The 26,393-nt window shown below is 47.1% G+C and overlaps 1 protein-coding gene across 4 annotated transcripts in view; it reads right to left on the bottom strand.

Moving 5' to 3' along the window:
• The window catches only part of LOC134536225 (A disintegrin and metalloproteinase with thrombospondin motifs 9), a 236,774-nt gene that overhangs the window by 87,070 nt on the left and 123,311 nt on the right, over positions 1-26,393 (bottom strand). For all 4 annotated transcript variants that reach the window (XM_063375900.1, XM_063375902.1, XM_063375901.1 and 1 more), the window contains exon 4: positions 24,353-24,481. In XM_063375900.1, coding sequence (XP_063231970.1) covers positions 24,353-24,481 — 129 coding nt within the window. The remainder of the gene's footprint in view (positions 1-24,352; positions 24,482-26,393) is intronic.

The raw sequence follows: 26,393 nt of genomic DNA on the forward strand, positions 1-26,393 counted from the left end.
TCAATCTTCGGTGTTATTGTTCTGTTGACGTTGCCAATTTGTCTTGAAGAGGCTGAGCCGTCTTCATGAGGTCCGTGTGCGCCGATTTACCTCCCCCTTCCCACTTCCCCCCCCCTTCACCTCATCACGGACATCCCCTCCTCCAGGTTGTATGACGGAATAAATATCTATTATAATTTTGTTAAGTTTGAAAATTTTGCCTGCGTTCTGATTTTAACGCAACCTCAGAAACTTCTGTGTGTTCCATCCAGCTGGAATCATTCAATTTAAATTTTGTGTGTTCGTGCGCAAGTTTGTACCTAAGGTACCCACCACACTGCAGTCTGGCCCCGTCGCGCCGACAGGACTGGTGAGTTCCTGGAAGGAATGTCCGACGAGTGGACTGATGGCGGCTGTAAGGGCCACTAACGACGCGGCTCTGGCTGTCGATGGCCTGGCGATGAACTTCATCAACAACAACAACCCCCCCCCCCCCCAACCCAATCCGCCTTGTCGGAATGAACCATCGCATGCCTTCCATCAGCCCGACAGCTGTAACAAGTCGAGGTAACGACTGGTCTGCCCCCTCGTGACCCATGCCGGGTGCTCCGGGAAGAACTCCGGAGATGCCACGGACTGCAGTCAGAGGCGTGTCCTTATCGGCGGGGCGGGACGATAAGGTCGACGCTCGCTGGTGCTCCTAGCGCGGTGTCGCCTCTAAGCGCAAGGCTCTGAACTGGCGCGCAGACTTCTGTGAAAATTTGAACGGTGATCTTAACATTATACGGAGCAGAAATGAAGGTAAAAGGTGTAATGCGTGTTCATTAATTGCTTTCAGGGAACTGTACCGGTTATTTCATTCTAAAAAAAAACAACACGTCTAGTTGCCATTTTAACTCTTCTACAAATACAGAGCTAAAAAACATTATACCGGAAACAAAAATACTAATCCGCCACTCAGCGAATTCTTAAAATGGTTCTTCGTAAACAGGCCTCAGTCGGATATCCAGAGTAGTTTTCCTGAAGCTCTGCGCACCGTGTGTGTCCGGGCAGCCGGGGGGGGGGGGTTGTTATGTTCTTAGCGGGGACGCACCGCAACGCCGAAATGCCAAATTGACCACAACGCCGACAGCTAGAAAACTGCTGCGTACCACAACGCTGAAATACACTAACGTCGAAAAATGTCATTGCAGGACTGCTACAAAAGTTAAGTTAGGTTAGGTTAGGTTAGGTTAGACTAGGTTAGGCTAGGTTAGGATAGGCTAGGTTAAGTTAGTTTAGGTTATATTACGCTAGGTTAGGTTAGGTTAGGTAAGGTTAGGTTTGATTGTGGTATTTCGGCGTTAAGGTGCATTTAAGAAACACACACAAATTCATTCAGTTGTTATTTCGACGTTGTGGTACACAGCAGTTTTCTAGCTGTCGGCGTTGTGGTCAATTTCGACATTCGGCGTTGTGGTAATTCGGCGTTGTGGTAACGACCCGTCCTTAGCAACGAGACGAACTCCGAGCTGTTGTGTGCCGCGGCGACGTCTTCAGCCGGACAACACTAGCGCCCGCGGTGGCCGCGGTCACAAGCACCGGGTGTACTCTCTGCAGGACAGCTGACAACCGACAAATGGAAACAAGACAGAAGACACGGCGCTATCTGGTCCAATCAGATCATACAAGCCCACGAGTCCTCGCTGGGCTGGAGAGGGGTATTCATTTATAACCCTGGACACTTGACAGCTACCTGGGCGATAACCGACACAAAGGATACCTACGATATGTACAGTCGGTGGTGATTATGTGCACACACGCATGTGCAGACGAATGTCAAAATCCAGATCATGGTTATTATAAAAATTAGCGCCGGTTCTCTTAATACACAAAGTTTGACAAGAAATAGTATTTGGTACAGGAAAATGCATTGTAGTTCATTTTGTGTCTGCGTGAATCTGAAACCAACGCGCATTGTTAAAAATAAACTCTAAAAGCAGAAGTAGATAGCCACGGACATTGCCGTGTCATCATTTAAAGGTTTTCCGTTGCACGTGTCTAACGATTTTTAACTTTCTTGTGAAACTCTATTAGTTAATTAATTGTCTTGTTTTTAAAACTTTTTAAGGACATACGCAAATGATTGTTTTCACTGTATGTCGCAGAGAAAAGCCAAAAAACGGACAAAGGCTTGACCACCCGTAACAGCCACGCACCTAGTGCTAGAACCAGCAATGACAGCCAAGCACCTAGTGTTAGAACCAGCAATAACAGCCAAGCACCTAGTGCTAGAACCAACAGCGATAGCCACGCACCTAGTGCTATAACCAGCAATGACAGCCACGCACCTAGTGCTAGAACCAACAGCGATAGCCACGCACCTAGTGCTATAACCAGCAATGACAGCCACGCACCTAGTGCTAGAACCAGCAATGACAGCCACGCACCTAGTGCTAGAACCAACAGCGATAGCCAAGCACCTGGTGTTAGAATCAGCAATAACAGCCAAGCACCTAGTGCTAGAACCAACAGCGATAGCCACGCACCTAGTGCTATAACCAGCAATGACAGCCACGCACCTAGTGCTAGAACCAGCAATGACAGCCACGCACCTAGTGCTAGAACCACCAGTGACAGCCCCGCACATTGTGTAGTGCTAGAACCACCGGTGACAGCTAGAACACGTGTATGACGTGAACGAGGCGAATGACGACTGAGACTCGAGCAGCCCGGGGTGGCCTGCGAGTGTCGGCTGAGTGGCCGCGCGGAGTGGTAGCTTATGGCGTGGGGCAGGGGGCGGGTGGAGGGGGGTAGGAGGGGCGCCGGTCGATCAGACGCCAGAGTCAACAAACACCTTGGTTGAACCAGTGGCCTACATCGCCCCGCGAGTCGCCAACCCCCTCCCCCGACCACTCACCTCTCTCACCGCACGAGTCGATCACAGAGTTGAGTGGGTCGTGTCGATACACGTAACGTCACGAGACAGCGGCGCGGCTGATACAGCTAGCATATCTGACGTCACTGCACAGCCCTGCGCGGCTATGTCTTGGATCCGCGGCGGCGGCTACCCACGACAATGTTACTTCGCTGCCTCACAAACTCCAAGACTCACCTCTTGACACGTTGTACAATCCAAACTGTTTTACCTCTGCACTGCTTTTGTTATTGGTTCCCAGTTCATGGAGAAGGGCTCGGGACCAATGGGTGAACCTCAGACCTTTGAGGTTCCAATCACAAGTTTCTAAGATAGAGACGCATAATTTCTGCTGCCAGTGGACAGGTGGCATTCAATGAACCAACGAATTATTCCAGTCTGTAATAACTAGAGACCTGCAAAATTCGCGGATTCACTGACCTCTAGGATAGACTCCACAGTCCTTTAGATACTCGCGGAAATGACACCTGTTCATTGGCTACTGACGCGTGAGACGTCTCAACTAGGCTGTCCGTAATTCGGCACTTTCTTGGTTTAGTGTTTCCCATTGGCTCACAGTTCCCCACCGGATAAAATGTGGGCCCATCGCAGAAGCGGTACGAAGGTATAGTTGTTTTGATGCTAGCCTATCGCGAAATGAATCCGCGAATTTTGCATGTCTCTAGTTATTACTAATAACTAGAGACCGGGAAAATTTTCGGGGAATCAATTCATGTTGCTTCGTGCTGCTTCTTCTGTTGATTCACTGTTATTCCTGAGGACTCTTGGTCAACTAGAGAACTACAATCAAATAAGTATCGAATCTCAAGTGACACAGTTGAGACGCCTCTCACATGTCAGCAGCCAGTGAACAGGCGACGTTTGCCCAGACGTGCTGAGGATCGTGGAGTCCATCCTGCAAGTCAGGGAGGGGGCAGGTCACTCCTGGTATTGTCTTCTCGAGCGAGGCCGTGCACACGCCAGGCTGGACCGGGCTTGCCTCTGATTGGTGCTCCAACAATGGCGCGCGGGTGTCGTGCGGCACGTGACTGCGCCGATGCTTCCGCCCGCACTCGTCATGCGCGGCAGTCACGAGTGCCAGGAGCCAGCTAGCACGCCCGCACGGGGGCTTGTCGCCGCGACTGTTGACTCGCGCGCCGTCTGTACACGCCTCGCGGCACGACCTGACTGCTGCTCCTGCTGCTCCGAGCTGGCTGTCAGGGGCTGTCTGGGGCTGTCAGGGGCTGTCAGGGGCTGTCAGGTGCTGTCTGGGGCTGTCAGGGGCTGTCAGGGGCTGTCAAGGGCTGTCAGGGGCTGTCAGGGGCTGTCAAGGGCTGCCAGGTGTTGTCAAGGGCTGTCAGGTGCTGTCAAGGGCTGTCAGGTGCTGTCAAGAGCTGCCAGGTGCTGTCAAAGGTTGTCACGTGCTGTCAAGGGCTGTCAGGGGCTGTCAGGGGCTGTCAGGTGCTGTCAAGGGCTGTCAGGTGCTGTCAAGGGCTGTCAGGTGCTGTCAGGTGCTGTCAGGGGCTGTCAGGGGCTACAGTTGCTCGCTTGTAAACGACCACCGGTGGAACGGCGCAGACGCTGGTGACCTCTAGACGAGTCTCCGGCGTCCAACGAACACCGGGGTACGTCACGCGCTCAGTGGCTGCTGTCCAGTGAGACGTCTCAACTGGGTTTCCAGGGATGGATATGTACTCTTTGTCCTTATTAGTCAGAATTCGATGATAATTTTTCCCCATTACATTGAAGGCGCGTGTGTAACGAGTGTTGACGTGGGTGCCGGCTCGCTGGCGGCGGGAGAGGCTGTGCGGGGGTGCGGAGTCCTGACGGGCGAGGTACGGGCGGGTCGTGCCGCCGTGCTGAACACGCCTTCCCTCGTCACGTGCCTCACGGCTCGCACGTCACGTGCCGCTGTTGTCCGAGTGTTGCACGTAGTCCCCAGCCCTCACCTCCCGGGAAGCCTTCTGTTCACAGACGAGAGAGCCAAACCACCGATCGTGCATCTTCGGTTTTTTTTTTTGGTTCAATGTAAATAAATATGGCGACGTTGATAAAAGGAAAAACCATAAACAAGGCAACGGTATTTATTTGTAATTGTTTTTAGAGGAAAATACCTAATTGAAGAAACTTACTTCGTATATTTGTATATGTTTCATACCGTATAAAATCTAGGAAGTCTTTGTCTTCCACAAATATTCTCGGAACGCCCCATGTTCCGTCAATGTTTATTTTGGACAACTCATGATAATTAATGGTCAATTAGGTTAGGTTAGCTACATTATAAACACTTTAAAACATTGTGGACGGTTTATTTGGTTAGGATAGCTACATAAAAGATACTGTGAAATCATGTAAACGGTTTCCTAGCTCTGGATAGCTACAAATTAAAAAGTTATTTGCTAAGCAACCATGAAATGATTTTACAGTATTTTTAATGCAGCTATACTTACCTAATATAACCAACCATCCACAATGTTTTAAAGTATTTATAATGTAGCTAACCTATCCTAATCGACCACAAAATTTAATGCCACGCCGGTCTATACAATGAGATTGAACCGTGAAGGGGGGGGGGGGGGGGGGGGAAAGCGAACGTGACCTTCGGGGAACTTCGGGTGTGGCTCTCTCGTCTGTGAAAAGAAGGCTTCCCGTAGTCCCTACCCGCACCTCCCACCCCATTCCTTTCATCATCTTTTTGTTCTTTTCACTAGCTATCGTTTGCTGCTGCGACCACGCGCGCGCTGCGATCGCTGATTACTCCGACTCCTCGCGTCATCAGTAAATTTTACGAACGAATCAAGACCGGCTGATTCTACCTATCTCGTCATTTCCGCATTTTATGTTCTCCCGGACCAATCATGCGCTCAAATGCGGCTCTTCGCGTGACGTCACGGCTCCACAGCTCACGGCTCGGCCACGGGCATGTCCTCTACCTGCGCTCTGCACCTTACACTCGCCCGGCTGCTTTTTAATGTGATTATTAATTACAATAAGATAGGTTCTCTTGTTGTATCAGTAGAGCTCTACTAATAACTACCATTTTTTTACATTTACGTGGGTTTTTTTTTCCCTAAGTAACCTGAATGTTTAAGACTTTATGTTGAATTTGTGAATTTTATATACAGGAAGTCCATAAAGTTTTTCCCTCATTACAAACATTAATAACATGAAAACTACAAATGCTAGCAAAATTCGGTATGGACTAACGTGTAGTGTAGCGTGCTAAGTTTTGTTGTGTGTATGTTTTAGGTAGGTGGTGTGTGAAGAGTGAAAGGCACAATGACCTCCATGCAAGAAAAGGCTCAATGTGTTCTGTGGTATCACGAGAGCAATCTCGCTTATTTACAGTCTTAACATGCCATGCAGATACCGAGGCAATGCGTGTTGCGTCTCACTAGCAGACTGGAGAAGCTGTCGTTCTCCCTGGGAAGCCTGCCGACCCCTGAGACCTCCAGCTCGGTGACCCGGTGTTTACACAGGCGACGGGGTCGTGTGGCGAGGACCTAACTGCACGCAACAGACGGCTAAACTCGCCGAAGTGTGGCTTGATTGTCGGACGCGAGGCGGAGAGTGGTACCTCGCGCAGCCGCGAGGGGCCAGGTGCGTGCTGCCCCCGGGGGTCTCTGCCCCCCAGGGTCGAGCAGGCACGACCAGACCGCCAATCACAGTCCACTTGGCCTCCTCGGTGACTCTTACAGCGCGCCTCGCTCTGTTCCTGCTACAGGGTGTCCCTGATTCCAGCGGTTTGCAACAATCATACAGACGACACTAACTGACATCGGCAGAGCATCTTTTAAATGACTGTATCAAAACAGAAGATATTAGAGACCTATATACTTGGAAGATGGCCCTGGAAGATGTAGACATCAAATAGTAAGAAATAAGAAGACATATGATAATATGGCGAAGCTACATTTTTGAATTATCAAAGAGGCTTGAACGTTTTGACAGCTGGATACACGAACAATCATTGATGGAAGATTTATTTTCCGATACGGAATAGTTACGAAAATTTATCTGCGAATTCCTACACAAATTTCTTGGCTGTTCTTCTTGTGTATGCGTAATCGAACAGTCGGATTGAATTTAATTCTTGTAGTTGAAAGGAAAAGTATAAGGAGTATTAAACAAGCAATACAAACCAGATCTCTCTCTTTTAAAAAAAAAAAAAATGATAACGGTAAAGCTATACCCTGGAAACTTGAATAAATCAGATAAAAGTAACTGATTTATTATATTATATAAACTGTATTATATAATATATATAATCATGTGTGTCTATTATAATTTGTGTACAATTAAAATGTACTACTCTTGCAAACCTTGAAAAAGGATTATATCCAGAGTAGTTTTAAGCAATATATATAACCCATAAAAAATTTCTCTATAAGCATAAGATAATCTGACGACACTAACAGTCGGTCTCTTGTGCAGGCGGACCGATCAGCGATCAGGGCTGATAAGGGCGACGCTCGCTGGTGCTTCTAGCGCGGCGTCGCCTCTCTGAGCTGGCGCGCAAGTCTTATCGTCGTGCATTGAGCGGTGACCGTGACATCATATGGCGGAGAAATTAAGATTAAGGTGCTTTCGAAAATCTCTACAGATAGCTTCATGCCTAAAAATTATTCGTTCTAGTCATTTTCAAGCTTACAAAAAGAACTCCTCATCCGTTTTCAGCGCATTCTGAAATTCTCAAACCCAAGTGCGTTATTTTAAGTAAAATTATTATAAAATTTGATTTATTAAATTTGTTATAAATTAAAAAGTTTTCGTAATTTTTTTAATAATAATTACTGATTTTTCATGATGGCAGCCATGACATCGTAATCTAAGATAGCGGAGTGTTTATAATTTAAATTTTTCCTTGATTATTTTTTTATTAATTTTAAAATTGTTCCTATTTTTCCATCATAAAAATTTCTGATTTTCGCAGACGTTGTTCGGGATGTGTTGAGCAGTTCACGAATCACGTGGTTTGTCGTGGCGCCCGGGTCTCCGCTCGCACCGTTCCCACGAGCTGTCAGCCGCGGCCATTGGTATTCCAGGCCACCGCGCGGGCCCAGCAGCTGTCCGACACGTGTCCGGGTGTCCGGGTGTGGGAGGCCTTATCTTCACAGACGAGAGACCCAAACCCCCGATCGTGCATCTTCGGTTTTTTTTTTTGACGTGACAACGTCTAATAAATCGAAGAACGCCGGCTGCACGCACGAAAAAGTGTCCCGTAACGCACATTGTTCCGTTACACTGTGTCCCGTTACGTTCATTGTACACTTGCGCCGCATCTATCTCTCTTCCACTCGACTGTTTATAAAGTGAAGTAAATGTTAATGTGGTTTTCATTGCTTATTACAACAACAATTTCGGCAATAAAGGTTAATTATTCTTGCATTTTAAAAATCTGATTACTAGTATAATTTCAAGTATTTATTCTTTTATTATTAAAATAAAAATTATTCAATTTTATTCATAAAAGTATGCAATAATTTCATCAATGTTTTGTTATGACGTCGTCACGTTAAACTATCGTCCGTAAACCGACTTTACAGACAACCAATTTTTTTTTGTTCATTGTAAATAAATATGGCGGTGCTGATTAAGGGAGAGACCATAAACAAGGCAACGGTATTTATTTGCAATTGTTTTTAGAGGAAAAAATACCTAATTGAAGAAACTTACTTCGTGGATTTGTATATTTTTCATACCGTATAAAATCTAGGAAGTCTTTGTCTTCCACAAATATTCTCGGGACGCCCCAGCATATTCCGTGAATGTTTATTTTGGACAACTCATGATAACTAATGGTCATTTAGGTTAGGTTAGCTACATTATAAATACTTTACAACATTGTGGACGGTTGATTTAGTTAGGATAGCTGCATTAAAGATACTGTGAAATCATGTAAACGGTTTCCTAGCCCTGGATAGCTACATATTAAAAAGTTATTTGCTAAGCAACCATAAAATGATTTTACAGTATTTTTTATTGTAGCTATACTTACCTAATATAACCAACCATCCACAACGTTTTAAAGTATTTATAATGTAGCTAACCTATCCTAATGCAATCCTACGCATGCAATAAGCATAAAACTGTAAACCGAAACAGAAAGATTTTTTTTTCTTCTTCATGAAACATAGTTTTTTTTTACGTTTACGTTTATAAAAACCCCGTTTCACGGTCAGGATTTTTTTTTGTAAGCGCAAGCGGTGTCTTGTCTCTCAGTGAGGGGCTTGTTAATTCCAGTGGAAATGGAGGGGGGGGGGGGTGGTGCCGGCACCTCTAGTATCCGAGCCCATGATCACGGCGATAAAGGAAAGTCGAGGCAGGAAGTCAGGAGCCAGACAGACCAGTGCAGCCGGCGGGCGGGGCTGTGCCGTCAGCGCAGAGGAAGAGCGGCTGGTTATCTGCGCTATAAAAATACTGCCGCAGTAAACTGTTTTAGGTCCCCCCCCTCCCCTACCCTGGGCAGGCAGAGTCAACAGCCGGGCGGGCAGAGGCGCGCTTGGGTGGAGACCGACCCCGCCCTCCCTCCCTCCCTCCCTCCCTCCCTCTAGCTGCTCGGCTGGATCTAGTACTTGTTACTAGAGACCGGAAAAATTCGCGGATTCATTTCACGACAGCCTGAAATACAAATAGTTATACCTCAGTGCTGCCTCTGCTATTGGCTCACAACTCACCTGGATGACGCTGGGCCAATGAGAAACACTCAACCGAAGCTGTGTCGAATCACAGGCCGCTACATTGGGACACCTCCACAAGACAGCAGCCAATGAGAGGGTGACATTTGACCGAGTGCACGCAGAACTATGGAGTTCATCCTACAGGTCATTGAACCCGCGAATTTTTCCGGTCCCTACTTATTACACGATTGTAACCTTTAAATACGTTCAACCGCAGATATAGTCCTTTTTTTATTTTAATTCGAAGCGCTGTATGAGGGTAAATATGTCCTCTTTTAAAAAAAATAATGAAAACTGTTCTGTGCCTTGATTTTGTTTTACAGCAGCAAATGAAATTTAACAAATTTCAGCAGTGACATCGAACAAAAGTAAATGGACTACTTTCTAATATATATTCACCAGGCCCAATTTTTTTTAATGTTTCAGAAAAACACAATAACATCCTGCGTGATTTTAAAAAAAAAGAAGGAAAAGGTACTTTTTCCCTTCCTCGTCAGTTAAAAACCCTATGTCAGAAGAATGTGGAGGCCAGTCACCACTTCGAAAAATCGAACGGTCAGAGACTTGGACGTTCAACCTCTCTTATTTTTATTTGTGGCACATTTATAGTCCTAAGCGCGTGTTACTTTCGTGGATTATGTTGCTAGGTAACTTAAAAATTCTAACTGACTTCATTTCGAAAATGAACCGGAAAATGTTGGGGTGCGAGTTATAAACAAAAAAAAAAACCTACCCGAAACGAAGGACTATTAGAAGAAAACTATCCTATTAAAAAAATTAACTAAAGATATATTTTTTTTTGAGATTGTAGATAAAAAATATATATTTTGACGAAACGAAGCCATTAAACGTTTAGCACTAAATAATACATTATTTATCGGCGTTGTATTCAAATGCTTGTCTTTAATTACTATTTGATGGATTTTGTTTCCCGTCTTTATTGAATAAAGTTGGTGCGTGTACAGCTCCAAAAAGAGACTGTCCAATGAGGAAGTTACTTACTATTTGATGGATTTTGTTTCCCGTCTTTATTGACTGAAGTTGGTGCGTGTACAGCTAAAAAAAAAACTGTCCAATGAGGAAGTGGAGTGTGGAGTGTGGAGTGTGGAGTGTGGAGTGTGGAGTGGCAGACTCGCGCTGACGGACGAGCTGCCGGAAGAACAGAGTGCTGTCGCCCGCCCTCGGGCTAATGTATCGATACCCGGGGACAATACCCCGCCTGTCTCCGGCCGCGCCACTGGGCCGCACAGCACAGCCACAGCACAGCCACGGCACAGCCACGCGCACAGACCTCCACGTGTCGCCGTGCCAGGGTCGGGGAAGCCTTCTTTTCACAGACGAGAGAGCCAAACGCCCGATCGTGCATCTTCGGTTTTTATTTGTTCATTGTAAATAATATTAAAAAATGTCCGTGAATGTTTATTTTGGACATCTCATGATAACTAATGGTCAATTAGGTTAGGTTAGCTACATTATAAATACTTTAAAACATTGTGGACGGTTGATTTGGTTAGGATAGCTACATTAAAGATACTGTGAAATCGTGTAAACGGTTTCCTAGCCCTGGATAGCTACATTATTAAAAAGTTATTTGCTAAGCAACCATAAAATGATTTTACAGTATTTTTAAAGTAGCTATACTTACCTAATATAACCAACCATCCGCGATGTTTTAAAGTATTTATAATGTAGCTAACCTACTGAATAATTCTTTAAATTACTTCTTGCTAATTTTAAGAATGACACCTTATAAGTTAAACCCGCGCATTTGGAGAATAAATGCCAGCGTTTTTTTTTTCACCCAAATACATACACCTGCTGTGGTACGGGAAAAAAAAAGCCAGCATGAATTTCGGGGAACTTCGGTTGTGGCTCTCTCGTCTGTGAAATGAAGGCTTCCCCTAGGGTCGCGCCAGGGGGCTGTCACTGCGTCACTGGACTAGATGCGCTTGTTGCACACTAACTATTCCGTCTACACCAACAACACAATGTCATTCACACTCAGAGCTAAACCATAAGTAATTTTTAATAGTGACAATGTAACCTGTAAAGTTATATACTTTCTTAATGTGATTATTTGGATTCGAACAGCATTTTAATGTTGATAAAACCATTTAACCCTTTATTTATTTTTGACGTGATAACGTCTTATAAATCTACGAACGCCGGTTGCACGCGCGGGAAAAGCATGACTCATCGTCACGTTCCGCCTGAGCCGAGCGTGCAAGCGAGAGCGCGGAACAAGCGACAGAGAGGCACGATCGGCCTAAATCGTTCGGCTTGTGGACGCTTCTATCTCTCTTCCACTCACGTTATCACGTAAAATTATCGTCCGTAAACCGACTTTACAGACAACCCTCCCCCCCCCCTTTTTTTATAGATAAAGTTGTGAATCAACCAATGTTACACCGTCAGGTTCGTTGGTGACCTTGAATTTTATTTAAATCGCGCTAGTCAAAAGATTTAGCGATATTTTATTGGAAAATGTATAATGTATTAAATGTATGCCAATTTGCATCCCGCATGAATGCGCCCAAGATTTTCCCTGTGTCTATGCAAGGTTTTACCTGGGCCCAACTTAACTCTAGTTATAATCTAGATTTAAAAGTGAGGGGAGTTAGTCATGGCGCCAATCGTTGCCATGGCTGGCCAATCCTCTCCTAGCACATGATGCATGCGACCCTCTCCCTGCATGGCTAATCCTAGCATCACTAGGCGTATAGGCTTCGGCCTGAGACGCACCTAGGTCCCTCCCTAACCCGGACCCCTCACAAGTACACTTAGTTTTAGCTTTCAATATATATACTGTATAGAAGTCGCCAGCCCAGGTTAAATTTTCTAATACGGTTTGAAGTAGTTGGTTAATTCACCGCCGCAATCGCCACCATCTCTAGGGCATCGACTCGTGGTGGTCCCTAGCGGACAAGTGTCGAACTCTTCAAAAACCCCTTCCCCCTCCCGTTGAACGACCTTGAGCTGCAGTGAATGATGGATGAGGGGTGCGGGGAATGACAGCGGGCGACAGTGCTGCGCTCTAACGTGTAAATAACAACCTAAGACGATACAAGGCGTTACGGCAGCGCACTGCAGCGGTGAAGTTCCCAAGCTGCTCATCATACGCTCCTGAAAGACGTAGAGTAAATCCTATCCACTCGCGACTTCTATACAGTATATATATTCAAAGGTTTTAGTTAGGTAAGGAAAGAAGAATCACGCGCCGGCGCGCGGGGCCCACGAAGGGGCGACGCCCCCAGGGGTCGGCCTCAGGGTCGGAACGATCAATGAAGCTTGTTTTATTGCCGATACACGTTTTGTGCGTTGGTGGCGTAGAGACCCGCTGATTCGAACCCGCATCGTCTAGATATGTTGTTAATCCGGACGGGAGGTTTTTTTTAAAAAAAGAAGAATTTACTAATCAAAATATTTATTTTGAATTTAATCACGAAGCTGCTTTGTTATGGTAATCTTATGTCTACATAGACAGTAGTATTAAAACAAAAATTAAGCCGTTATGAATATTATCTTTGTGGGGAAATTTTTTTTTTCATTTTTACACACCTAAAACTCGCATTGTGCCTTTTTAAGTGGGGATTAGTCTACACCATCTTTCAATTTCAAATTATTTGATGCCGCTTGCAATAAAGCTACCGCGCCTAATTTTTTTTTTCTGGTTTGACGTGGCACAGGACTTAGCTTTCGCTGCTTTTTGAAGTCAACACTTGTGCCCAGATGTGGTTTTCATGACAGTTTTGGCCGCCCGCGTGAAGCAACAAGTTATTTCCGCGCGGCGCTTAGAGACTTAACAGCTTGTTAGTAAATACGTGGTTGCAACAAGAACATATGATTTATGCATTGACATGCCAAAAATTAGAACTGTAGGAAAAATAGAAGGAAAAATCCGAAATAGAGCGGCGTAATCCTCCCTTAAGAGGGCCCGCCTCTTCAGGGGTGTATGTGTGGTAGCGAGGCGGGATGATAAGCGCGACGCTCGCTGGTGCTTCTAGCGCGGTGTCGCCTCTGGACTGGCGCGCAGTCTTCTCGTAGTCACATGAGCGGTGACCGTAACATTATATGGCCGAGAAATGAAGATTAAGGTGTAATGCAAGTCTTTTTAAGTGCTTTCAAGAATCTGTACCGGTGGTTTTACGCCTAAAAATTACTCTGAAAACATGCGTTTTAGCCCTTTTAACTCGTCTAAAAATACCGTTTAAAAAACTTCATCCGAAATCAAAAGTACTATTCGGCCCTCAGGGAACTCGTAAATGCTTTTCGTAAGCAGACCCCCACTCTGATATCTTGAGTAGTTTTGAAATCACGTTGTTTTTTCCTGAAGCTCTGCGCACCGTGTGTGTGCCCAGGTGGGCGGGGGCCTTAAGGGTGATTTCCGTCGAATCTGTACTTTCTGTGATACGGTGAGGTCGGGACTAGCAGCGCCCGCGGCGGCTGAAGCAAGAAAGACAGGATAGTTCTTCACTCGCGCCCCACTGGTGTGGACCGACCACGTGGGACTGGCCGGAAGAAGGAGGGGGGAAGGGGCGGCTCGTCTTGGGAAACTCTTGGACCAGGAACCAGACAACAGCCATATAAGGCAGGGTTCCTCGGCTGCCCGCATTAGACTGGCTGGCAGCCCGGCGGGAAACGACTTAAAGTCGCCCCCGAAACAACCCAGTGCCACCCAATGTAATGCGAACAGAAATGTACAAGTTCCCGCCCTTTTTGCTTAGTTGTTTATTTCTACTCTGCCCAACTCTTCTTCCGCAACCATCCTTCTGTTTCCTGCAACCAACCTGCCTGTTATTAACGCATGGAATTTTCGCATCCCGCATGTAAAGTGCCCAGGGTTTTCCCTGTGTCTATGCAGGTTTTACCTGGGCCCAACTTATCTAGTTTTTAGTCTAGAATAGTCAGTGAGGGGAGTTGATCATGGCTAAAACGTTGCCATGGCTGGCCAATCCCCCTCCTAGCACATATTGCATGCTACCTCTCCTGCATGGTTCATAACCTGCATGATTAGAGCGTATAGGCTTAGGCCTGAGACGCACTTAAGAGTCTATCCTTAACCCAGACCCCTCCCAAATACACTTAGTTTTAGTTAGGTTAGGGAAAATAAAATAAAAAGGCCCGCATTGCGCGAGTCGTCCGCAGTGACCACGACCTTTCACCTACTGCACCATGACAACACCTACTGCATCATGACAACACCTACTGCACCATGACAACACCTATACTGCACCATGACAACACCTATACTGCACCATGACAACACCACTGAGATATCTTACCAGAAAAAAAATTACGTTACCAAGTGGACAGTAGAATTGGCTTCTTACAGAGGCACGTTGACCAAAAAAAAAAAAAAAAGATAGATTTCTTTGGCTTGAATTTACAGAAGGGTGAGCAGTATATTCCGGTATATTCTATTGTTCGGCTGTGATTCTTTTTTTTTTTTTTCTTTAGTGTTCTGAACCAATCGTGATTTTGGTTACTTCAACACACTAGCGACTGTAGAAACTATATCAACGCTGAAGAGTGTTGGTGCGAAATATTTTTGTTTCTCGTAAACGTTCCAGTCACCGAACAGATTTGCAGGGTGGAAAGGGGAATAGCTACAATAATCAACAGCAATGAAACCTCGTTTGTCACTGTCTGCTATCACAACTAAGTATCTGCACTGACTGCGCAGATCGGCCACGTTTACGGAACTGCTATTTGTTTTGTGAACTAGACATGGCGTCGCGTCGCGCGTCGGTGCGAGTGAGGTCGTCCTTCGCTGACGTGTCGCTGTTCCGAGCAGCCGGTTGGTTTCCTGACAACCAACAAGCTCTTCCTGACTACATCATCTGGTGGTCGTCTGGAGTCGTGACAACCCCGCAGTTCCTCGTGAAGAGAAGCTGCAGCTACTCGTCAGGATAAGTTGTTATTCGTTAAGAGAAGGCTGCAGTTACTCGCGAAGAAAACTGCACTTACTCTTGAATATAATCTGATTGTTACTCGTGAAGAGAAGCTGCAGCTACTCGTGAACAAAGCTGCAGTTACTCGTGAGAATAAGTCGCTGTTATTCGTGAAGAGAAGCTGCGGTTACTCGTGAAGGCTATTCGGGAAAAGCTGTAGTTACTCGTCAAGGCCACTCGCGAAGAGATGTTGCAGTAACTCGCGAAGAGATGTTGCAGTTACTCGTGAAGAGAAGCTGCAGCTACTCGTGAAGAGAAGGCTGCAGTTACTCGTGAGAATACGTCGCTGTTATTCGTGAAGAGAAGCTGCAGTTACTCGTGAAGGTTATTCGGGAAAAGCTGTAGTTACTCGCGAAGGCCACTCGCGAAGAGATGTTGCAGTTACTCGTGAAGAGAAGCTGCAGCTACTGTGAAGAGAAGGCTGCAGTTACTCGTGAGAATACGTCGCTGTTATTCGTGAAGAGAAGCTGCAGTTACTCGTGAAGGTAATTCGGGAAAAGCTGTAGTTATTCGCGAAGGCCACTCGCGAAGAGATGTTGCAGTTACTCGTGAAGAGAAGATGCAGCTACTCGTGAAGAGAAGGCTGCAGTTACTCGTGAGAATATGTCGCTGTTATTCGTGAAGAGAAGCTGCAGTTACTCGTGAAGGTTATTCGGGAAAAGCTGTAGTTACTCGCGAAGGCCACTCGCGAAGAGATGTTGCAGTTACTCGTGAAGAGAAGCTGCAGCTACTGTGAAGAGAAGGCTGCAGTTACTCGTGAGAATACGTCGCTGTTATTCGTGAAGAGAAGCTGCAGTTACTCGTGAAGGTAATTCGGTAAAAGCTGTAGTTATTCGCGAAGGCCACTCGCGAAGAGATGTTGCAGTTACTCGTGAAGAGAAGATGCAGCTACTCGTGAAGAGAAGGCTGCAGTTACTCGTGAGAATACGTCGCTGTTATTCGTGAAGAGAAGCTGCAGTTACTCGTGAAGGTAATTCGGGAAAAGCTGTAGTTATTCGCGAAGGCCACTCGCGAAGAGATGTTGCAGTTACTCGTGAAGAGAAGCTGCAGCTACTCGTGAAGAGAAGGCTGCAGTTACTCGTGAGAATACGTCGCTGTTATTCGTGAAGAGAAGCTGCAGTTACTCGTGAAGGTAATTCGGGAAAAGCTGTAGTTATTCGCGAAGGCCACTCGCGAAGAGATGTTGCAGTTACTCGTGAAGAGAAGCTGCAGCTACTCGTGAAGAGAAGGCTGCAGTTACTCGTGAGAATACGTCGCTGTTATTCGTGGAGAGAAGATGAGGTTACTCGTGAAGAGAAGCTGAGGCGGGAAGTCGGACGGACCTCCTGTGCCGACCCGGAGGAAGAATGACGGAGGGTTATCTGTACCTGGAGTCCATCAGGAGGGGAGGTGTTCCGGGAACATCGTCGTCAGCCCCGCCCGGGGACGCGTGAAGCACGACCGACCAGCACGGAGTCATGCAGATAAGGTGCTGTCCCGAGATGAGCCATTGTGCGCCCAGCCGAGGGCCTGTCTGCCCCCTGAGCCGCGCTGAGATAGCCTCAGCCCGCCGTGCCGACACGTGCCCGCCCGGCTACACGCCGCCTGCAGGATAACCACCGTCGCTCATCGGTCATCGGAGGGAAAGAATCACGTACAACTCTCTGTATTCATAAAGAGCGATGGCTTGTCGTGGCGGGTGACTCCGAGTATTCCAATCTGAAGTTTCTTGAATCGTCACTTCCCAGATCTGATTCACTGTTGAAGTTGCACTAGGGTTTTTTTTTGTAACTGTCATTTCTGTGATTCTTGAATATCATATATCTTTAATTCACTTGGTTTTCATTCGGTTTTTTTTAAGAGGGGCTTATCATATGTTTCATGTATATGAAAATAATTTCATCATTTATCTGCAATATTTTATCATACAAGAACTTTATTTCTTCTAAATAATTTTTTTTGTTGTGAACCTTTCTTTTCTTTGTTCAGACTTGATACATAAATTCATCATTCTGTGATACCAGATCTCGTACCTATCTTCCTGTTCCCCAGACTAATTTCTTGCCTAAACTTATCTATTTTCTGTTGGTTCGGTGACCTTCTAGCCTGTCCCGACGGTCCAGGCGCAGGCCTGCTGGCTGGGAGTACCGGAAGGGAAGGGGCCAACCACTGCAGACTCGCCCTGCCGCGAGGAAGGCGCTGCCCCTGTGTGACGAGCAACCGGCAGCGCGCGCGTGCGAGGCGCGGTGCCGGCCGCTTCAGGAGCAGCGCGCGGACTAATGGCGCGGCCCTGGTCATTGCTGAGTTACTGAAGCGCTGTCCGGCCATAGGCGTGCCTACAAGGGGGGCAGGTGGGCCATGCCCCCCCCCCCCCCCCCCTAATGTAATCACTCAGATCGGCATTTTCTCTAATGTGTTCGTTAATATTCGTATATTCCTGGCACTGTGACACTCAAACTGTTTTTCAGTGTTGCAGCGTGCTAATTAACAATAATTTTAAACATTTTATCGTTCTGGAAATACAGCCGCCTTAGTTTATTTAAAACACGAAGTCCCTTAAAATGGCCAAGCTAAAAAAAAAAATTTTAAGAGGTTTGTTAAAGTTCTGTTGTCTGAATTGCTGTGTTTGCATTCACTAAAAAGAAGTTCATTTCAAGGTAGATCTGGACCAAGCTATTGGAAAATTCGAGGGGGAAAAATGTTTAAGTACCCTTTAAACATTTGTCTATGGAAGAAAAAAAAACATATTTTCAAGATTGTTAAAATTATACGGATATAAATATTAACTAGTAAACATATCTCGTTGATACTGCACAAAAATATAAACAAGTCAATGAGTGAATGTATTTAGGCTATTTAACATTCTAAATTCAGCTTCTGATTTAAAAATTTAGTAGGCCCCCCCCTAATGGAAATGTCTGGGCACGCCTATGTGTCTGGCCCACGTGACAGCCGGGGTACGGCGCTCTGGCGAAGCACGGGCGGGAAGACAATAACCTCTCGGATCTGAACCGAAGTGATTCGGTATTAAAAGAGGACCCGCCAACCTAGGCCAGACCTTCATAATCAAAACCACGCAATTTAAAAAAAACTTCTCTAGATATCCGAGCGGTGTGTGTTCAGGAAAATAATTTAAGGATACTTTCATGTCAGATCTGTTCTGTTGTACATGCAAATACTTAAGAACAATAAATAACCAATCCACAAAGGTGATCATTTAAAAACGACAAATATCATATATGTATCAAAAGCAAAATGAGTTCGAATAACATGTTGTAACCGTTATGATTTCAGACGATTGGCGCCCTGAGTTTTTTTTTTTTTTAATGGGTGGACCCACCATTAGGGGGGCCCTCCCTGCCAAAAAAATCGCTCTTTATTAAAAAGAGAATTTCTAGAGACCCGTAAATTTCGCGGATTCTTCTGGCCTCAGGATAGAATTCAAAGTTATAGGTGTGCTCGACCCATGTTTACTTTCCTATTGGTTGATTTCTTAGCGAGAACATTTTTATCCTTGTTATTTGGCACTACCTGATTCGCTTCCTTCTCTCCTAGCTGGGCATCGTTGGCTCACGGTCGTAGAGGGGCGTGTCCACATAACTGCGGTCCAATCATGAACACAGTGCGACAGTGTGGAGGTTTGCATTCTAGCTTGCGAATAAATGAATCCGGGAATTTTCCGGGTCTCTAAGAATTACTAATCAGTAGAGACCTGCAAAATTAGCGGATTCATTCGGTGATAGGCTAGAATTCAAACACATACACCTCTTAGATAATATTGCTATTGGCTTACTGTTCATCTGGACGAATCTCAACCAGTTATAAACCCTCAACCAAAGAAGGATCGAATCACAGACAAACCAGCTGAGACGACTTACAAGTCGGCAGCCAATGAACTTGCGTTATTTGCCCGAGTGTACAGGGGTATGTGCAGTCTATCCTGAAGGCCATCGAAACCTCGAAAGGAAGCAGTAACAAGCGCTCAAGATGGCGGCGCGGGAGGCTGACAGGTGGCGGGCGGGTGTCTGGCCGCGCGGCTGAGTCACGGCAAGGTCAGTCCCCCCTCCACTCCGCGCATGCGCGCCAGGGCCGCCAGGAATGCGGCTGCGCAGTCTCGTCTGGCAGCCCCACTGCCCTCCCTTCAGAGCGAGGAAGCCTTCACTTCACAGACGAGAGAGACAAACGCCCGCTCGTGCATCTTCGGTTTTATTTTTTCGTTCATTGTGAAAGTTTAGGTTAGCTACATTATAAATACTTCAAAACATTGTGTGATGGTTCATTTGGTTAGGATAGCTACATTAAAGATACCGTGAAATCATGTAAACGGTTTCCTAGCCCTGGATAGCTACATATTAAAAAGTTATTTGCTAAGCAACCATAAAATGATTTTACAGTATTTTTAATGTAGATATACTTACCTAATATAACCAACCATCCACAATGTGTTAAAGTATTTATAATGCAGCTAACCTATCCTAATCGACCGCAAAATTTAATGCCACACCGGTTTATACAATGAGATAGAACGGCGTATGACGTATGAGTAAGCTACATCCCGAATAAATACACCTGTTGTGGTACGGTAAAAAAAAAGCTAGCATGAACTTGGGGGAACTTCGGGTGTGGCGCTCTCGTCTGTGAAATGAAGGCTTCTCCCTCCCTGCGGACAGGCGGCCGAGCAGCAAGGAGGGAGGTAACACTAGTGCGACTCTCAATGGAAACTGTCACCGTGGTTCGCGCGACTTGGCGACTTGTGACGCTATCTGTTGGGTGGGCCCATAACTACTACAAAAAAAAAAAAAATCAAAGCAGTCATGAGGACTGCCGTCAGAAATGAAAACTTAAAACTATAAGCAAACAGTTGTTATGTTTGGATATCCGAATTAATTGTTTGATCTTAAACTAAAACTTTCAAATCAAAACAACTATTATTAATATTAATAATAGAATTAAGGAAAAAGAAGTGTAATTTGAAATTAGAAATACTAACTTTGTAAAATACAATTGTGTAACATAAGAAAATATTTTTTGATGAAAATCAGAGACTTTTTCGCCATTTTTACAAAAAAAAATATCACAAAACAAATTTGTTTTATGACGTTAGTAAAATAACTCCTAAATTACTATAAAATACGCATTGCATAGTAACTGAATGTATTAAAAAGAATAAATAATAATGTTCTTAATATTTAGGTTATACTGCTACAAAGACTCAGTTTTCTTCGTTATTCAAACTATATATCTATATGAGAATATTAATATATTTTATACTCACTTTTTACTGCACAGTAATCGTATACTTAAGATTTAAAATAAAAATTGAACAAAAACACAATTTGAACAGATATTTATAGTGTTATCGTTAACACGTCACGTGACCATGTCGATGACGACTTACACGAATTTACTCCCTATCCAAACCTTCCTATAGACGTTTTTACTTCAAAAAACAACCGGGCCAGCGGTTAAAATACCAATTTTTAGATTTAAAATATAAATTTAACTACTTAACTAATTTTAAACGGTGCGAAAAACACCTAATGATTTTTTTAAAATAAAAGAGCATGTTTTATACAAGTATGCAAAAACCTTTCGGTATGCCACACACCACAAAATAAGTGGCTACCAAAATAAAGCGAATAAATTGTTCACTGGTTTGTTTGCCTGATATCGGCTCACCCGTGGAACACACGGCCGGTTGTTGACTGAGCCTTGGCGCCGGCCTAAGTTTAGCGGAGGTTGGTGGGCGCCACAGGTACGAGGTATGCTCGGTCTGGCGAGTGTAGCTCGCGGTATGCTCGCTGACGGGCCGTCTCTCGGCGCCTAGGAGCGGCCGGCGCGCGCGCCCAGCCGGAGAGCTGGCAACGTCGCGCCGGCCCGCACGCGTCTGCATTGTACAGTTACATCTAGAGACTGGAATTCTTATACCTCTAGGATAGCCTCCATGATCCTCTGCATTTCTCAAGCAAACACGCGTGTTCATTGGGTGCTAACTTGCGAGGCGTCTCCACTGGGTAGCTTGTGATTCGACGGTTCTTTGGACGATGGTCTCTCATTCGCCCAGAGAGCTCCAGTTAAACTGCGAGCCAATAGCAGAACCAGCAGAAATGTACACATGTTTGAATTTCAGCCTATCACGAAATGAATCCGCGAATTTTTCCGGTCTCTAGTTATATCTAGAGACTGGAAATATTCGCGGATTCATTTCGCGATATGCTAGAATGCAAATAATTGTATTTTTTATGCAACTTCTTGCCATTGGTTCGCTGTTAACCCGGAGGACTGTGGGCTAATCATAGACCCTCAGTCAAAGCAGTATCGAATCAGGAGTCTCCCAGTTGAGATTGAGACGCCTCACGAGTCAGCAGCCAATGAACAGGCGACGTTTGCCCGAGTGTGCACAGGATCGTGGAGTCTATCCTGGCGGTCATTGAACCCGCGAATTTTTCCAGTCCCTAGTTATATCTATCTCCATGAAGTTACACTTCTTTAGGCGAGTCATTTAAAAATATAAAAAAAATTATGAAAATTATTTTTACGATGCGCGCGCAATATTCAACGAAATTTTGACGAGATGAAGAAAAAAAGATATGTACGAATAAAAATTATACACGTGCTTTTAAATATTGTATTGAATATTGCTCCGTATCATTAAAAACATTTATTGTGAATATGAGTGATAGAAATAGTGTTCGCATTCACGTGGACAGGTGCATTCGACGAAGTGAAATATTTTACGTATTACACAAGCTATTAGTTGAACATGTTGACAATTTTTTGACATACGGTTCATATTTACTGTTTTTAGTAAATTTGAAGTCTGCTATTATGAAAAAAACAAGAGCATAAAAACCGTTTTCAAGAATTTAAAACTTCTAATGTAATACATGTATTGAATAACCATTATAGTGGATTGGTGGATACCAGTTATATAAAAAGAGAAAATAAAGGTTGACGAAAACAGATAAACGCAGGTGACTTTTAAGAAGTGCATTTGAATTTTTCACCAAAATATGGCGTTAGAAGTTAAAAAAGAGCTTTTATTTTTTTTTAATTTGTGAGATTTTAATTATTTTACTATTATAATTTGAATAATAACTTCGAAAATTAAGTGAATATTAAATTTATCGCTGAAAATCAGTTTGGATTACGTGAGTACGCCATTATAATTCATTAAAGATTACTGAATGAGACGATTCACAAGCAAAGTAGTTATTCAACAGGTTCTTCATTAAAAACAATTATATATATTATATACATCAGAAATAATTTTCATGTTCACAATATTTAAAATAAATTGAAATTGGAATAAATATTTCGTGTATAGTAAATTGTTTGTTATATTCATCATTTTTCAACGTGTGCTAGTTAAAGATAAAACAAAAGCATGCTAACTGCACTTCATTATTTTTAATGAAAAATAGTTTTGCAAACTGGGTGCCTTTGAGTGACCCGGGGGGGGGGGGGGGGGGGGGGGTTATGGCTTGAAACGAACAAACAAAAGTGTAACTTTTACCTTTTACTGGCGTTTAAAAGAAATTAAAAACAATAGCATTATCAGATGTTTATATGCAAAGGTCAAATTTGTTCCTCTAACACTTACTTGTTGTACAGTAATTCCGTTGGTATTTCCTAAATGTGCTGGTCTTTCTTGGGCCTGCTACGAATTCCTCTCTGCTGAATCGATAATGTTTGCTTTCGATCCTTTCTTTTTTTTTCATCGGCCAGAAATAAGATGATGTACACAAGGAACTAAAAGGGGCCTAGCGCAACAAACCAAGGAGAGATGGAGCATGGAGCATGGAGCACGGAGCACGGCGACGAGAGACCGCGCATACCGCCGCGTCAGTCAGCGCACCTGGCGGCCAGAGCGGCGCACTACAAGACCTCGGTCATGGCCGTGGGGGCTGTCGCTAGCAACTGACCTTCTTTCTGTTGGCGCGCGCAACGTCAAAAAATTCACCCTCTTAATGTTTTCCATTAACGCGCCTAAAGCAGTATAATTAAAAAAAAAATGTATTTTCTTCCGGCCATAAGAGAAATAAGTTTAACGGAGGATTACGGACTGTCTTAGTGAAAAAACATTTTCGCGGTAAATGATTACGTAAAGATAACACTTAATTTCTCTCATAAAAAAAAGAAACAATATAATTTGAGGAGAGGGGGATACTGAGAAGACCACACAAGGAACAATATGGCCCGCTATATTTTTTTAATTTGTAGTAATTGTCCGTGGCCCGGGGCGGGGCCGGAAACAAGAGGAGTGGGGCCACCCACGGAGGGGTTCCTCGGGGGTAGGGGGGAGTGAGGGGGAGTGAGGGGGGGATGTGGCGCAGAAGTAATGAGCGGGGAGGCTGCGCTCGGCCGCATTGTCTGCGCGGACAAAGGGCTGTGACCCGTGTCGCCTACACCTGCTCCTTCGAGGCCCCGTCACAAGACACAGCCGCAGTGCATCGTGTGTCCGTGTGTCCCGGGACCCCGCCCTCGCGGACCCACTTACAATCCCGACACTTCATCTACACCCGGGATCCTTGGGGATTGACAAAAAAAAGGGGGGGTTGTCTGTAAAAGTCGGTTTACGGACGATAATTCTACGTGATAACGTCATATCAATTTTTTTTTAAATTGCTACTTTTAAAAAGCTCGCCTTAACCTGTTTGATATTATTGAAGATTATCTCGCACGGTGGTTGGCCGGTTCTTGCACGCTCGGCTCAGGAGGAACGTGACAGTTTTTCGTGCGTGCGGCCGGCGTTCATCGATTTATAAGACGATATCACGTCAAAAATGGGAACCGCTGGTCTAGTGACCACATGGGAGACGTGACGACTGTAGACGGGGACAGAGGTAGAGGGGTAGGGCACTCACCATGCCGTGGCAGAGGCTGACGGACACGGAGGACTGAGGGTCGCCCTTGACTCGGCCGCGGTAGAAGCAGCCGTCAGGCCGCAGTCCCAGCTGCTCCCGCGTGGACGAGTTGTGCCACATGTGGATCACCTGCAACCACGCCGCGCCTGCACTCGCCGCACTGGCCCGCTGCACTGGCACACTGCACTGGCACACTGCACTGGCACACTGCACTGGCACACTGCACTGGCCCGCTGCACTGGCCCGCTGCACTGGCCCACTGCACTGGCCCGCTGCACTGGCCCACTGCACTGGCCCACTGCACTGGCCCACTGCACTGGCCCGCTGCACTGGCCCACTGCACCGGCCCACTGCACCGGCCCACTGCACCGGCCCACTGCACCGGCCCACTGCACCGGCCCACTGCACCGGCCCACTGCACCGGCCCACTGCACTGGCCCACTGCACTGGCCCGCTGCACTGGCCCACTGCACCGGCCCACTGCACCGGCCCACTGCACCGGCCCACTGCACCGGCCCACTGCACTGGCCCACTGCACTGGCCCGCTGCACTGGCCCACTGCACTGGCCCACTGCACCGGCCCACTGCACCGGCCCACTGCACCGGCCCACTGCACCGGCCCACTGCACCGGCCCACTGCACCGGCCCACTGCACCGGCCCACTGCACCGGCCCACTGCACCGGCCCACTGCACCGGCCCGCTGCACTGGCCCGCTGCACTGGCCCACTGCACCGGCCCACTGCACTGGCCCGCTGCACTGGCCCGCTGCACTGGCCCGCTGCACTGGCCCACTGCACTGGCCCACTGCACTGGCCCACTGCACTGGCCCGCTGCACTGGCCCACTGCACTGGCCCACTGCACCGGCCCACTGCACCGGCCCACTGCACCGGCCCACTGCACCGGCCCACTGCACCGGCCCACTGCACCGGCCCACTGCACCGGCCCACTGCACCGGCCCACTGCACCGGCCCGCTGCACTGGCCCGCTGCACTGGCCCACTGCACCGGCCCACTGCACTGGCCCGCTGCACTGGCCCGCTGCACTGGCACACTGCACTGGCCCGCTGCACTGGCACACTGCACTGGCCCGCTGCACTGGCCCACTGCACTGGCCCGCTGCACTGGCACACTGCACCGGCCCACTGCACTGGCCCGCTGCACTGGCCCGCTGCACTGGCCCGCTGCACTGGCCCGCTGCACTGGCACACTGCACTGGCCCGCTGCACTGGCCCGCTGCACTGGCCCGCTGCACTGGCACACTGCACTGGCCCACTGCACCGGCCCACTGCACTGGCCCGCTGCACTGGCCCGCTGCACTGGCCCGCTGCACTGGCACACTGCACTGGCACACTGCACTGGCCCGCTGCACCGGCCCACTGCACTGGCCCGCTGCACTGGCCCGCTGCACTGGCACACTGCACTGGCACACTGCACTGGCCCGCTGCACTGGCCCGCTGCACCGGCCCACTGCACTGGCACACTGCACTGGCCCGCTGCACTGGCCCACTGCACCGGCCCACTGCACTGGCCCGCTGCACCGGCCCACTGCACTGGCCCACTGCACTGGCCCACTGCACCGGCCCACTGCACTGGCCCGCTGCACTGGCCCGCTGCACTGGCCCGCTGCACTGGCCCGCTGCACTGGCACACTGCACTGGCCCGCTGCACTGGCACACTGCACTGGCCCACTGCACCGGCCCACTGCACTGGCCCGCTGCACTGGCCCGCTGCACTGGCCCGCTGCACTGGCACACTGCACTGGCACACTGCACTGGCCCGCTGCACCGGCCCACTGCACTGGCCCGCTGCACTGGCCCATTACACTGGCCCCACTGCACTGGACCACTGCACTGGCACGCTGCACTGGCACACTGCACCGGCCCACTGCACTGCACCGGCCCACTGCACTGCACTGGCACACTGCACTGGCCCGCTGCACTGCACCGGCCCACTGCACCGGCCCACTGCACTGCACCGGCCCACTGCACCGGCCCACTGCACTGCACTGGCACACTGCACTGGCACACTGCACCGGCCCGC

Source organism: Bacillus rossius, chromosome 10, assembly GCF_032445375.1.
Source record: "Bacillus rossius redtenbacheri isolate Brsri chromosome 10, Brsri_v3, whole genome shotgun sequence".
NCBI lineage: Eukaryota > Metazoa > Arthropoda > Insecta > Phasmatodea > Bacillidae > Bacillus > Bacillus rossius.